This window comes from Sander lucioperca, chromosome 24, assembly GCF_008315115.2.
Source record: "Sander lucioperca isolate FBNREF2018 chromosome 24, SLUC_FBN_1.2, whole genome shotgun sequence".
Classification (NCBI taxonomy): domain Eukaryota; kingdom Metazoa; phylum Chordata; class Actinopteri; order Perciformes; family Percidae; genus Sander; species Sander lucioperca.
The window spans coordinates 17,705,163-17,720,162 of NC_050196.1; the positions used below are offsets into that span (position 1 = coordinate 17,705,163).

The 15,000-nt window shown below is 39.5% G+C and overlaps 3 protein-coding genes across 3 annotated transcripts in view; all 3 read left to right on the forward strand.

The window, feature by feature from the left end:
* Positions 1-2,709, forward strand: part of LOC116062398 (tetraspanin-7-like) — a 6,680-nt gene extending 3,971 nt beyond the window's left edge. Inside the window, exons 5-9 of the mRNA XM_031317075.2 lie at positions 262-357; positions 595-750; positions 1,494-1,577; positions 1,957-2,028; positions 2,632-2,709. Of these exons, the coding sequence (XP_031172935.1) occupies positions 262-357; positions 595-750; positions 1,494-1,577; positions 1,957-2,025 (405 nt within the window). The 3' untranslated portion in view covers positions 2,026-2,028; positions 2,632-2,709. The remainder of the gene's footprint in view (positions 1-261; positions 358-594; positions 751-1,493; positions 1,578-1,956; positions 2,029-2,631) is intronic.
* si:ch211-207l14.1 (E3 ubiquitin-protein ligase AIRP1) overlaps positions 637-15,000 on the forward strand; it is a 42,426-nt gene continuing 28,062 nt past the window's right edge. The window contains exon 1 of the mRNA XM_035998393.1: positions 637-641. The gene's annotated coding sequence lies outside the window, so the exon portion shown is untranslated. The remainder of the gene's footprint in view (positions 642-15,000) is intronic.
* Positions 6,114-8,179, forward strand: LOC116062399 (mid1-interacting protein 1-B-like). Its single transcript, XM_031317077.2, has 2 exons — positions 6,114-6,262; positions 7,276-8,179. The coding sequence occupies exon 2, from the start codon at positions 7,430-7,432 to the stop codon at positions 7,892-7,894; it is 465 nt and encodes a 154-aa protein (XP_031172937.1). The 5' UTR covers positions 6,114-6,262; positions 7,276-7,429; the 3' UTR covers positions 7,895-8,179.

A 15,000-nucleotide genomic window follows, 5' to 3' on the forward strand; every position in this document is an offset into this window, starting at 1 on the left:
CATGTGTGTGTGTGTGTGTGTGTGTGTGTGTTTGTGTGTGTGTGTGTGTTTGTGTGTGTGTGTGTGTTTGTGTGTGTGTGTGTGTTTGTGTGTGTGTGTGTGTGTGTTTGTGTGTGTGTGTGTGTGTGTGTGTGTGTTCGTGTGTGTGTGTGTGTGTTTGTTTGTGTGTGTGTGTGTTTGTATGTGTGTGTGTGTGTGTGTGTGTGTGTGTGTGTGTTTGTGTGTGTGTGTGTGTGTGTGTGTGTGTGTGTGTGTGTTCAGATTAAAGGGACATTCCTCACGACGTACAGCGAAGCAGTGATGAGATACGACGGGCGAGACGACCGCAGCCTAGCCGTGGACGGTGTCCAACGTAAAGTCAGTGTCTGTCTCTCTGAATAATAACCACAGCATCTCATAAACCTCTGCCAAGGTCCCCCTTCACGTCTGTCTGTAGCGTTCACGAACATTTAAACAGTGACGAGGCTATTTTATCTACTTCCTATGTTCTATATCTGTTGATTGTTGGAGCACACGATGCAAGAACATTTTCCGTGTGAACAGACAATACAGTTTAATCTTCTCTTATCTTATATGCTCTGTGTGTGTGTGCAGCTGCACTGCTGTGGCGTTTATAACTACACCAGTTGGCTCAGCAGCGTGTATTTCCCCGCCAGCGGGATTCCCGCCAGCTGCTGCGTTAGCTTCTCCGATTGCAGCGATGCCGATCTGAGGAACGCCACTCTGGCTGCACGCAAAGTCCACAAACAGGTAACTAAAACACACAACACACACACGTTACCTGTTAAAGTCGGATGGAGCCTTTGGAGCTCGGAGCAGGTTGAACTGTGGTGTCTAAATTTAAACAAATGACTGATTTTTTTTTGGTATTTTTCAACCTAGACCCTGTGTTCCCATGTTTTTAAATCACTAGCCCCAAACCCACCAGACTCCATGTAAATAATCAGTACTTTTATCGTCGTAAAACACACTTAATTGAAAGTGGACAGAAACTAAATAAAACTACCAAAAGCCATCTTGGTTCATCTTTCCACTGTTCCAACAATCACCACTCTGGTTTGGTTGAAATAAACCCTTTATTCACCCATTTAAATGTGAAGATATGCTGGCTCTATACATGCTAAAAGTCCTGATTATTTACATGGAGTCTGGTGGAAATATTCTGGCTCTATACACGCTAAAAGTCATAATTATTTACATGGAGTCTGGTGGAAATATACTTGCTCTATACACGCTAAAAGTACTGATTATTTACATGGAGTCTGGTGGAAATATACTTGCTCTATACACGCTAAAAGTACTGATTATTTACATGGAGTCTGGTGGAGTTTGGAAGTTACCCTTTTAAATTGAATTTGAGCATCTTTAATGTCGTCTGTTATTTAGAGGACATGAATCCTTGACAAGAGAATATAAAAGCATGAGTATAATGAATGAATGAATGAATGAATGAATACATACATACATACATGAATGAATGTGTGTGTCTGCAGGGTTGTTATGAGCTGGTGATGTCCTTTATAGACGGCAACATGGGAATCATCGCTGGTGTTACTTTCGCCATTGCCTTCTCTCAGGTACAAGAAAGTCATTTTACACACACACACACACACACACACAGAGACAGACAGACAGACAGACAGACAGACCGACAGACACACACACAAACACACACACACACACACACACACAGACAAACACACAATCACATTTCGTCATTGCCGTTTCTCAGGTACAACAAAGTCATTTTTCATTCATAAAATAAGAGAAAAGCAGTTTTCAGCCTCTCAGATGTTTCTGAGACGTAGCCCCTATCGGGGTGTTAAAGCTATCTCACCAGCCAGCCAATCGGGAGTGAAGTCACGACTCATCTCTATGACATCATGGCCATGTTTCTCTATGTGTGTGTGTGTGTGTGTGTGTGTGTGTGTGTGTGTGTGTGTGTGTGTGTGTCAGCTGATCGGCGTGTCTCTGGCCTGCTGTCTGTCTCGCTTCATCAACGCCAACCAGTACGAGATGGTGTGACAGGTAACACACACACACACACACACACACAGATATACACACACACACAGATATACACACACACACACACACAGATATACACACACACACACACACACACACACACACACACAGATATACACACACACACACACACACACACACACACACACACAGATATACACACACACACACACACACACAGATACACACACACACACACACACACACACAGATATACACACACACACACACACACACACACACACACACACACACAGATATACACACACACACACACACACACACACACACAGATATACACACACACACACACACACACACACAGATATACACACACACACACACACACACACACAGATATACACACACACACACACACACATATACACACACACACACACACAGATATACACACACACACATACACACACAGATACACACACACACACACACATACACACACACACACACAGATATACACACACACACACACACACACACAGGAACTTTCCTTCCTTCCTTCCTTCCTTTCTCATCACACACACTTTGTTCTTCTTGTTTTTCATCATGTCTGTCACTTCTTTTCTTTTCTTTCTTCTCCAGACGACAGACGAGGATGCAGATGTCCCCTGATCTCTCAGCCGTCCACCTTCCTCTCGTATTTATTTAGTTTTCAGACAGTTTAATACTATTAATACTACTAATACTACTAATAGTATTAATACTATTAATAGTATGACATCAATAAATATTACATGAACAGAAAGGTGTTTTGGTTTGTTGACTGTGGACTCTTTCAGGACTTCACTTACACATACATATACATACATATATACTTCACTGACACATACATATACATACATATATACTTCACTGACACATACATATACATACATATATACTTCACTTACACATACATATACATACATATATACTTCACTGACACATACATATACATACATATATACTTCACTGACACATACATATACATACATATATACTTCACTTACACATACATATACATACATATATACTTCACTTACACATACATATACATACATATATACTTCACTTACACATACATATACATACATATATACTTCACTGACACATACATATACATACATATATACTTCACTTACACATACATATACATACATATATACTTCACTTACACATACATATACATACATGTATACTTCACTTACACATACATATACATACATATATACTTCACTGACACATACATATACATACATATATACTTCACTGACACATACATATACATACATATATACTTCACTTACACATACATATACATACATGTATACTTCACTTACACATACATATACATACATATATACTTCACTTACACATACATATACATACATATATACTTCACTTACACATACATATACATACATATATACTTCACTTACACATACATACATATATACTTCACTTACACATACATATACATACTTATATACTTCACTTACACATACATATACATACATATATACTTCACTTACACATACATATACATACATATATACTTCACTTACACATACATATACATACATATATACTTCACTTACACATACATATACATACATATATACTTCACTTACACATACATATACATACATATATACTTCACTTACACATACATATACATACATACATATATACTTCACTTACACATACATATACATACATATATACTTCACTTACACATACATATACATACATATATACTTCACTTACACATACATATACATACATACATATACATACATATACTTCACTTACACATACATATACATACATATATACTTCACTTACACATACATATACATACATATATACTTCACTTACACATACATATACATACATATATACTTCACTTACACATACATATACATACATATATACTTCACTTGCACATACATATACATACATATATACTTCAATTACACATACATATACATACATATATACTTCACTTGCACATACATATACATACATGTATACTTCACTTACACATACATATACATACATGTATAGTTCACTTACACATACATATACATACATATATACTTCACTTACACATACATATACATACATATATACTTCACTGACACATACATATACATACATATATACTTCACTTGCACATACATATACATACATGTATACTTCACTTACACATACATATACATACATATATACTTCACTTGCACATACATATACATACATGTATACTTCACTTACACATACATATACATACATATATACTTCACTTACACATACATATACATACATATATACTTCACTTACACATACATATACATACATATATACTTCACTTACACATACATATACATACATGTATAGTTCACTTACACATACATATACATACATATATACTTCACTTACACATACATATACATACATATATACTTCACTTACACATACATATACATACATATATACTTCACTTACACATACATATACATACATATATACTTCACTTGTACATACATATACATACATGTATACTTCACTTACACATACATATACATTAATATATACTTACACATACATATACATACATATATACTTCACTTACACATACATATACATACATGTATAGTTCACTTACACATACATATACATACATATATACTTCACTGACACATACATATACATACATATATACTTCACTTGCACATACATATACATACATGTATACTTCACTTACACATACATATACATACATATATACTTCACTTACACATACATATACATACATATATACTTCACTTGCACATACACGGCATCGGTGAGTACGAGAGTATTTTCACCGATTCGTTACTGCATAATTGAGCCCTGAAGTAAATCTACTTTAAAGTACTTTATTCGTGTTCTGTTGAAGTTCTGACTGACCGTCTAACTAGGTAATAAGAGCAGCGGATATTCTGTGTGTGTATTTGTTCAGCATGTCAGTGAATCAACATTACTTTATATCTGATAGTGTTTGGCCTGGTGATTAAAATGGAAACGTTCTGGACATGAATAAGAGCAAAAATAAAATGAAAAAGTAAATTAAATATAATTCAGAAGGTATTTAACACACACACACACACACACACACACACACACACACACACAGACAGACACACACGCACACACACACACACACACACACACACACACAGACAGACACACACACACACACACACAGACAGACAGACAGACAGACACAGACACACACACACACAGACACACACAGAGACAGACACACACACACACACACACACAGAGACAGACACACACACACACACACACACAGACAGACACACACACACACACACACACACACAGAGACAGACACACACACACACAGACACACGCGCACACACACACACACAGACACAAACACACACAGAGACACACACACACACACACACACACACACACACACACACATGCGTGCACAGAGACACACACACACACACACACACACAGAGACAGACACACACATACACAACACACACATAGACACAAACACACACAGAGAGACACACACACACACACACACACACACGCACACAGAGAGAGACACACACAAAACACAGAGAGACACACACACACACACACGCACACACACACACACACAGAGACAGACACACACATACACAACACACACACACACACACATAGACACAAACACACACACAGAGACACACACACACACACACACACACACACAGAGACACACACACACACACACACACACACACACACAGACACACACACAGACACAAACATGCACGCACACACACACACACGGACACACAAAATAATGAAAAAGTAAATTAAATATAATTCAGAAGGTATTTAACCATAATCAGTAAATATAACTTACATCAGTGGCTACAGAAAGTACATTTTTTTTTAAATATAACGGTTGTTTTCGTGACGGTTAAGGAATCGGATGATCTGTAAACAATGCGGTGACGTCACAGGCTCTTCTCGGCCTGTGATTGGCTGCGTGCGGTCTTCCTTGATAATCCCCCCCCGCGGCCCCGCCTCCACCCTGCTTCTGTTCCGGCTGCTCCCTCCGCTGCCGTTTCTACCGACCGAACCAGCTGTCAGACTGCCCGCTGCTCTCGCTCTCTCTTCGGGCCGAAAGCACCGACACGACCCGAGGAACAACAGCCGACATACGGTGAGTCACCAGGCGGCTTCACCGCGGAGCTTTTCCCGGTTAATATGACCGAGCCGCTTAGCTAACGGTACCCGGAATTAGCCGGTTAGCTGTCAGTTAGGGTGGGGAGCTTTAGCTTCAGTTAGCCATAGAGATATATTTATATATTCAGTAGTTATCCAGCTGATGCTAACACAAGTTTTAGCTCTCCTGGTTCGTCTTCTCTATTCCAGCCATCAACCAAACTCTGTGCAAATTTCAGAGTGTTTAAGAAAGTCAGTTAATTTGACGTTTTTTTCTGTACTTTTTTACATTTGAGCCTATGAGCCGTCAACCAAACTCCGTTAAATTTTCTGAGTATTTAAGAAAGCATTCTGCTCACAGCCCCAAATAAATATAAAACATAGACAGAAATAAATTTAAAGATGTTGTGGTCTTTATCTTCCATAACATGTCTTATTTAAGACTGGTGGAAAGAAAATTATTTTCAACAATCTCCATCACCAAACCCACCAGACTCCATGTAAATAATCAGGACTTTTAGCGTGTATAGAGCCAGCATATTTCCACCAGACTCCATGTAAATAATCACTACTTTTAGCGTGTATAGAGCCAGCATATCTCCACATGTAAATGGGTGAATTAAGGGTTAATTTCAACCAAACCAGAGTGGTGATTGTTGGAACAGTGGAAAGATGAACCAAGATGGCTTTTGATAGTTTAATTTAGTTTCTGTCCACTTTGAATGAAGTGCGTTTTACGATGATTAAAGTCCTGATTATTTACATGGAGTCTGGTAGAGTTTGGTGATGGTGAGTTCGGGGCTATTTCATGTTAATCTAAAAGGATCTTACTCTTTAACTAAAAGGTCTATCTCTGTAGGGATCCTTTCATAATGTTGTCAGACACTTAGAATAATAATCTGAGTCTGTCAGCAGCAACAACAGAACTTTTAGTGGACGCTAACTGTTTAACGTGACATTGCAGCTTGTTTCTGGCTAAATTAACCCTCTATGTCTTCCTCTGTTTTCAAGTTGTCTCCCGTTTCTTGGCTTGTGTGGTGAAACGGCCGGCTGGCGTCCTCCGCAAGGGACAGCAGGCTCTCAGACGCTGTGATCCATGAGGACTTGGCTCGCCATAATCCGCTAAAGAGCATTAGCGTGCTAAGTTTAGCGCCGGGGCTGCGAGATGCAGATATCCGAGCCCTACAACCAGAAGAACTCGCTGTTCAACACCATGAACCGCTTCATCGGCGCCGTCAACAACATGGACCAGACGGTGATGGTGCCCAGCCTGCTGCGGGACGTGGAGGACGTGAAGACGGCCGCGGAGAACGCCGCTAACGACAGCAGCAGCGATGCGTACTACGTCCAGGACGGCGACATGTACAGCTCCTACGTGCTGTTAAAATCCATCCGCAACGACATCGAGTGGGGCGTCTTGCAGGGCGACGAGCGGTGTAAAGAGAAGCCGGCGACCGCGGCTGTGGCCGTGGCGGCCGGCGGGGAGGGAAACGAAGACGGCGAGGACAATGACCTGGAGAAACAGTTTCATTTCCACCTGAAGGGACTCCACGCTGTTCTGTCCAAACTGACGTGTAAGGCCAACACGCTCACCAGCCGCTACAAGGAGGAGATCGGCTGCGGGAACTGACCGCCACGCGCTCACACGGAGAATTTATTCGGTTGTTTTTATACACCGGTCGGCTCGGTAACTGTTTAGACGCAAAAACTCAACCCTCCTGCTGTCCTTGGGTCAAATCTGACCCATTTTCAAAGAGTTTCTATATCAGAAATTTGGGTTTCTTTCAACGAAATTGTCAAAATAAATAACGTGAATGGAACAATTATTTTCAACAATCTCCATCACCAAACTCCACCAGACTCCATGTAAATAATCAGTAATTTTAGCGTGTATAGAGCCAGCATATTTCCACCAGACTCCATGTAAATAATCAGGACTTTTAGTGTGTATAGAGCCAGCATATTTCCACCAGACTCCATGTAAATAATCACTACTTTTAGTGTGTATAGAGCCAGCATATTTCCACATGTAAATGGGTGAATTAATGATTTATTTCAACCAAACCAGAGTGGTGATTGTTGGAACAGTGGAAAGATGAACCAAGATGGCTTTTGGTAGTTTAATATAGTTTCTGTCCACTTTGAATGAAGTGTGTTTTACGATGCTTAAATTACTGATTATTTACATGGAGTCTGGTGTAGTTTGGTGATGGTGATTTCGGGGCTGTTTCATGTTAATCTAAAAGGATCTTACTCTTTAACTAAAAGGTCTATCTCTGTAGGGATCCTTTCCATAATGTTGTCAGACACTTAGAATAATAATCTGAGTCTGTCAGCGGCAACAACAGAACTTTTAGTGGACGCTGACTGTTTAACGTGACATTGCCGGTCGGTTCGGTAACTAAGAGTATAGGTAAAGAAATTTGGGTTTCTTTCAACCATATTATCAAAATAAATAACATGGATTGTTCCATACAACTATTAGTCTTCACAAGTCAAATACATTATCAGGTCACTACTTTCATTACATTTGGTTGAAATTTTATACCATTTTGGAGGGAAAAATTATAAAAGAACGTTAAAAAAAGTGACAAAAAAATTACGAAAAAGCTTCAAAAACGTGGGGAAAAAACCAAGAAAAATGTCGAGAAGAGACGACCAAATAGTTTTCATTTTAAATTCTGACCCAGAAAAACGAATTAATGTCTCTTGGATATCTCTTTTACACTCGTTGAAATGTTGGAACAGTCAAACTTGCCTTCTTCCAGCGTGTTAATGTGAATATTTTCTAGTTTCTTCTCTCCTTACTTCCGTCTCTCCCTTTCTTTCTTTCCTTCCCTGGGTTCTTTTTTATTTATTCTATTTATTCCTCCTTTACTTTCTTCTCGTTCTTCCTTCCTTCCCTCTTCTTTCATCCTTCTTGTCCTCCCTACTTCCTTTCCCCTTTCCTTCCTTATTTACATTCTTACTTAAAAGCTTAAAGGGTGGAGACACACACACACACACACACACACACACACAGAGACACACACACACACACACACACACACACACACACACACACACACAGACACACACACACACACACAGACACAGAGACACACACACACACACACACACACACACACACAGAGACACACACAGACACACACACACAGAGACACACACACACACAGACACACACACACACAGAGACACACACAGACACACAGACACACACACACACACACACACACACAGACACACACACACACACAGACACACACACAGACACACACACAGAGACACACACACACACACACACAGAGACACACACACACACACACACAGAGACACACACACACACACAGACACACACACACACACACACACACAGAGACACACACACACACACACACAGAGACACACACACAGACACACACACACACAGAGACACACAGACACACACACACACACAGACACACACACAGACACACACACACACACAGACACACACACACACACAGACACACACACACACACACAGACACACACACACACAGACACACACACACAGAGACACAGACACACACAGACATACACACACACAGAGACACAGACACACACACACACACACAGACACACACACACACACACACAGAGACACACACACACACACACACAGAGACACACACACAGAGACACACACACACACACACACACAGAGACACACACACACACACACAGACAGACAGAGACACACACACACACACAGAGAACACACACACATACACACATGTTACAGACACACACACACACAGAGACACACACACACACACACACAGAGAACACACACACATACACACATGTTACACACACACACACACACACACAGACAGTTAATCTCCATCTACTCTGATAATCTCTTAATCAGTCTGAGTGATTATTTTGATGATAAATCAGGTGAACTTGTGTGATGTCAGCGTATTAATATGAATATTGTTCTAGTCTCTTCTCTCCTCTGGACACTCAAGACGTGATGACGTCATCTTGGGCTTTTTGGGGAACTCTGATCCTCATTTTAGAGACAGAACTACTCATCCATTCATCCAGACCAGAATCCACACCTGGCTGCTGGAAACGCCCCCATTGGTTACAACGTTGGTGCTGATTTTGTTGACATTTTGACGTTTTGGTGTTTTTTTCTGACGTTTTCTCGTTTATTTGACTTTTTTTTTCTCTATATTTTGTTGTTTTTTTTAAAGTCTTTGTCGGGGCTTTTTGGCGTTTTTTTTTTGTAAGTTTTGTCACTTTTTAAAGTTTATTTTTTCAACATTTTTTGCCATTTTTTTTTCTGACGTTTTCTCGTTTATTTGACGTTTTTTTTCCTCGACATTTTGTCGTTTTTTTAACGTCTTTGTCGGGGCTTTTTGGCGGGTTTTTTTGTAAGTTTTGTCACTTTTTTATATTTTATTTTTTCAACATTTTTTGCCGTTTTTTTCTGACGTTTTCTCGTTTATTTTACATTTTTTTCTCAACATTTTGTCGCTTTTTGTGGAAGTCTTTGTCGGGTTTTTTTTTAACGTTTTGTTGTGTGTTTTTTCAACATTTTTTAGACATTTTTTTCCGACGTTTTGTCGTTTTTTTTTAGAAGTTTTTGGCATCAAAAACGTCAAAAAATCAACCCGATCGTTACACCTTAATAACAAGTTGCAATAAGAGAAATGTAACTTTGAATTCATAAAAAATGACTCAAAGTGATTATCGAAATAGTTGAAAATGAATGAAATAGTTGATTAATCTTTGCAGAAGTGTCCCTTTAACCCAAACTAGTCCCACTGAGGGAGCTAAATGATGATTAATTTGTAGTTAATGAGAGAAAATGTGCAGAAATTTGGGTTTATATGATCCTTAAAGGGGCGGAGCCGCTGTTTACACTCCGTTAGTTACTGTTACTGTTACGCTGTAAACTCACAACTATGCAACGTTAAAAAGCATTTAACCTGACTGACGTGTGTGTGTCTTTAATGTGAAGTCTTTTACACTTTGGGGACAATATTTGTGTCAAAAGTTCAGTTTTGTTGCAGCTTTGAACACTTTAATCAGGGTTGTCATCAATTTGTCATTATAAAACTTAATTAACTGCCAAAAAAATAAAATAATAATGTTTGACCACCAAATAAAGGTTTGGAAGAATACATTTTGAGACTTTTTGATTTATTTTTTGAGTACAAGAACTTCCTGGTTTTGATGATTTAGTTTTATTCTAAACCCACCAGACTCCATGTAAATAATCAGGACTTTTAGCCTATATAGAGCCAGCATATTTCCACCAGACTCCATGTAAATAATCAGTACTTTTAGCGTGTATAGAGCCAGCATATTTCCACCAGACTCCATGTAAATAATCAGGACTTTAGCGTGTATAGAGCCAGCATATTTCCACCAGACTCCATGTAAATAATCAGGACTTTAGCGTGTATAGAGCCAGCATATTTCCACCAGACTCCATGTAAATAATCAGGACTTTTAGCGTGTATAGAGCCAGCATATCTCCACCAGACTCCATGTAAATAATCAGGACTTTTAGCGTGTATAGAGCCAGCATATCTCCACCAGACTCCATGTAAATAATCAGGACTTTTAGCGTGTATAGAGCCAGCGTATTTCCACCAGACTCCATGTAAATAATCAGGACTTTTAGCGTGTGTAGAGCCAGCATATTTCCACATGTAAATGGGTGAATTAAGGGTTTATTTCAACCAAAACTAGAGTTGTGATGGTTGGAATAGTGGAAAGATGAACCAAGACGGCTTTTTATAATTTAAATTTTGATTCTGTCCACTTTGAATGAAGTGTGTTTTATGATTCTAAAATTACTGATTATTTACATGGAGTCTGGTGGACGCACCATGTAGGCACTGTTCATTAGAGAGAGACAGTGAACGCACCATGTAGACACTGTTCATTAGAGAGAGACAGTGAACGCACCATGTAGACACGGTTCATTAGAGAGAGACAGTGAACGCATCATGCAGACACTGTTCATTAGAGAGAGAGACAGTAAACACATCATGTAGACACTTTATTAGAGAGAGACAGTGAACGCACCATGCAGCCACTGTTCATTAGAGAGAGAGACAGTGAACACACCATGTAGACACTGTTCAGTAGAGAGACAGTGAACGCACCATGTAGACACTGTTCATTAGAGAGAGACAGTGAACGCACCATGAAGACACTGTTCACAAGAGAGAGACAGTGAATGCATCATGTAGTTACTGTTCATTAGAGAGAGACAGTGAACGCACCATGTAGACACTGTTTATTAGAGTGAGAGACAGTGAACGCATCATGCAGACACTGTTCATTAGAGAGAGAGACAGTGAACGCATCATGTAGACACTGTTCATTAGAGAGAGACAGTGAACGCACCATATAGACACTGTTCATTAGAGAGAGACAGTGAACGCATCATATAGACACTGTTCATTAGAGAGAGAGACAGTGAACGCATCATGTAGACACTGTTCATTAGAGAGAGACAGTGAACGCACCATATAGACACTGTTCATTAGAGAGAGACAGTGAACGCATCATGTTGACACTGACAGTGACGTTTTTGATGCTTTTTGGACGGTTCTTTCAGTGATTTCTCCGACATTTCTTTGGATTTTATTTGACGTTTTTCACACTTATTTTTACATTTTTTTTTTTTTTTTTAAAGATTATTTTTTTGGGCTCTTTTCCCTTTATTTCAGAGTGACAGTGGATAGACAGGAAAGGTGGGAGAGAGATGGAGAATGACACGTAAATTATATTTTGCTTGTAAATTAAATTCAAAAAGTCTCTCGTCTCCTAGTTCGTCCACTTCCATCTGCCTTTGTTGACGTCAGTCATGTGTGCAAACAGAGAGGAAATACTGGGCGGAAATTAACTACAACTTCTTCATTTTGGGGCGGGTTGCAACCATAAAATTACCTAAAACTTAATCGCAATTCATTATTCATTCGGCAAATGACGTTTCCATCAGCGTTTATCACATAAGCCGTATATCGATCAAGAGAAAAGCCGATGAGACCGAACCTATTTCCTTTGAGTCGATGCTCATGAAATTCAATCGAATTTTACTGTTTCCATGAGGCATTTTAGGATAAACACGTGTGGATGGAAACATACTGTAGCTATTGTTAGTGTTCAGTTGTTTGTGGGATGATGAAGCTAATTAACCAAAGTTAAAAATAGCTGTTACGTGAACAGTTTAAGCGGCGGTGGGATTGAGTCTCTCTCACAGATAATCCAGGTGTAATCTCGGTCCTTCCACCTGTGGTTCAGTCAACAGATTAACTGTTCGGATGAGAAGCAAGAGAGAAACATCAAGAAACTAAACCGGGAAAATCTACAAGAAGGAGGAAAAGACTGACAGGAAGGACCGAAACGCTGGCTTTATTTTTTAAATCTGTACGGATCCGAGAGATCGGCTGGATTTGTGGATCTGTCGCTCAGATAATCCGGCAAAACATTGCTTCTTCATCCTTTCAACCCTCATTTTACCCTGCTGTGCAACTCGTAGCTGCCAAATGCTAACTGCAGCTAGCCTAGCTTCACATTAGCATTGTAGCCTGTTGACTCAACCTGTAATATATCCGTCTGTAGTTTTGCCAATCTGAAAATTAACTTCTTCTGACTGTAATTTAGCCTAGCTCACACATAGCCTGGCTGTAGTTTTACCTAGCTGCTAAATTAGCTTGGCTTTCATTTAGTTTTCTTGTAATTTTGCATAGTTGCTAACTGGAGCTAACCTAGCTTCGGATTAGCATTGTAGCGTGTACTATACTGTTCTGTAATTTCGCCTATCTTCATTCAAATTAATTTGGATGAAACCTACTTTAGCCGTAATTCAGTTTTGTTGAGACAAAGTTAGCCTAGCTGCAATTTAGCCTGATTATAATCTATGTGGATATAAATTAGCCTAGCTCCAACATAGCCTAGCTGTAGCTTAATCTAGCTGCTAAGTAACCTTGGTTTTAATTTTGTTTTGTCATAATTAGACATGGTTGTTATTCAGCTAACGTGGATGAAACCTACTTTGGCTGTAATTTAGCTTTCTTGAGACTAAATTAGCCTAGTTGTATGTTAGCTACAGTGGCTGTAAGTTAGCCTAGCTGTAAGTTAGCCAAGCTGTAAGTAAGCCTAGCTGTAAGTTAGCTACGGTGGCTGTAAGTTAGCTACAGTGGCTGTAAGTAAGCCTAGCTGTAAGTTAGCTTCAGTGGCTGTAAGTAAGCCTAGCTGTAAGTTAGCTTCAGTGGCTGTAAGTTAGCCTAGCTGTAAGTTAGCCAAGCTGTAAGTAAGCCTAGCTGTAAGTTAGCTACGGTGGCTGTAAGTTAGCTGTGCTGTAAGTTAGCCTAAATAAAACCTAGCCCGGTTATAAATCAACCTGGATGCTACCTAGCTTAGTTGATATTTAGTTTGGTTGTAATTCAGAATAGTTGTGAGTTAGCGTAGCTTCAACGTGACTCAGCAGAAAGTATTAGCTAGCTGTTAGCTTCACACACATGAACATAAATATCCTCGAGATGGATCCAGACAGAGAAGACGCAGAAGTGACTTTTTCTGACTCTGAAGACCCGTTCCCTGAGAGAGTAGAGGAGGAAGAGGAGGAAGAGGAGGAAGAGGAGGATGACGAGGAGGAAAAAGATGCTATTATCTTCCAGGCCTGGATGCAGCGCTACAGAGGAGGGGAACGGGGGAAGACCA

Excerpts from the sequence above, each read along its gene's own strand:
- LOC116062399 (XM_031317077.2), top strand. The coding sequence starts at position 7,430 with ATGCAGATATCCGAGCCCTACAACCAGAAGAACTCGCTGTTCAACACC.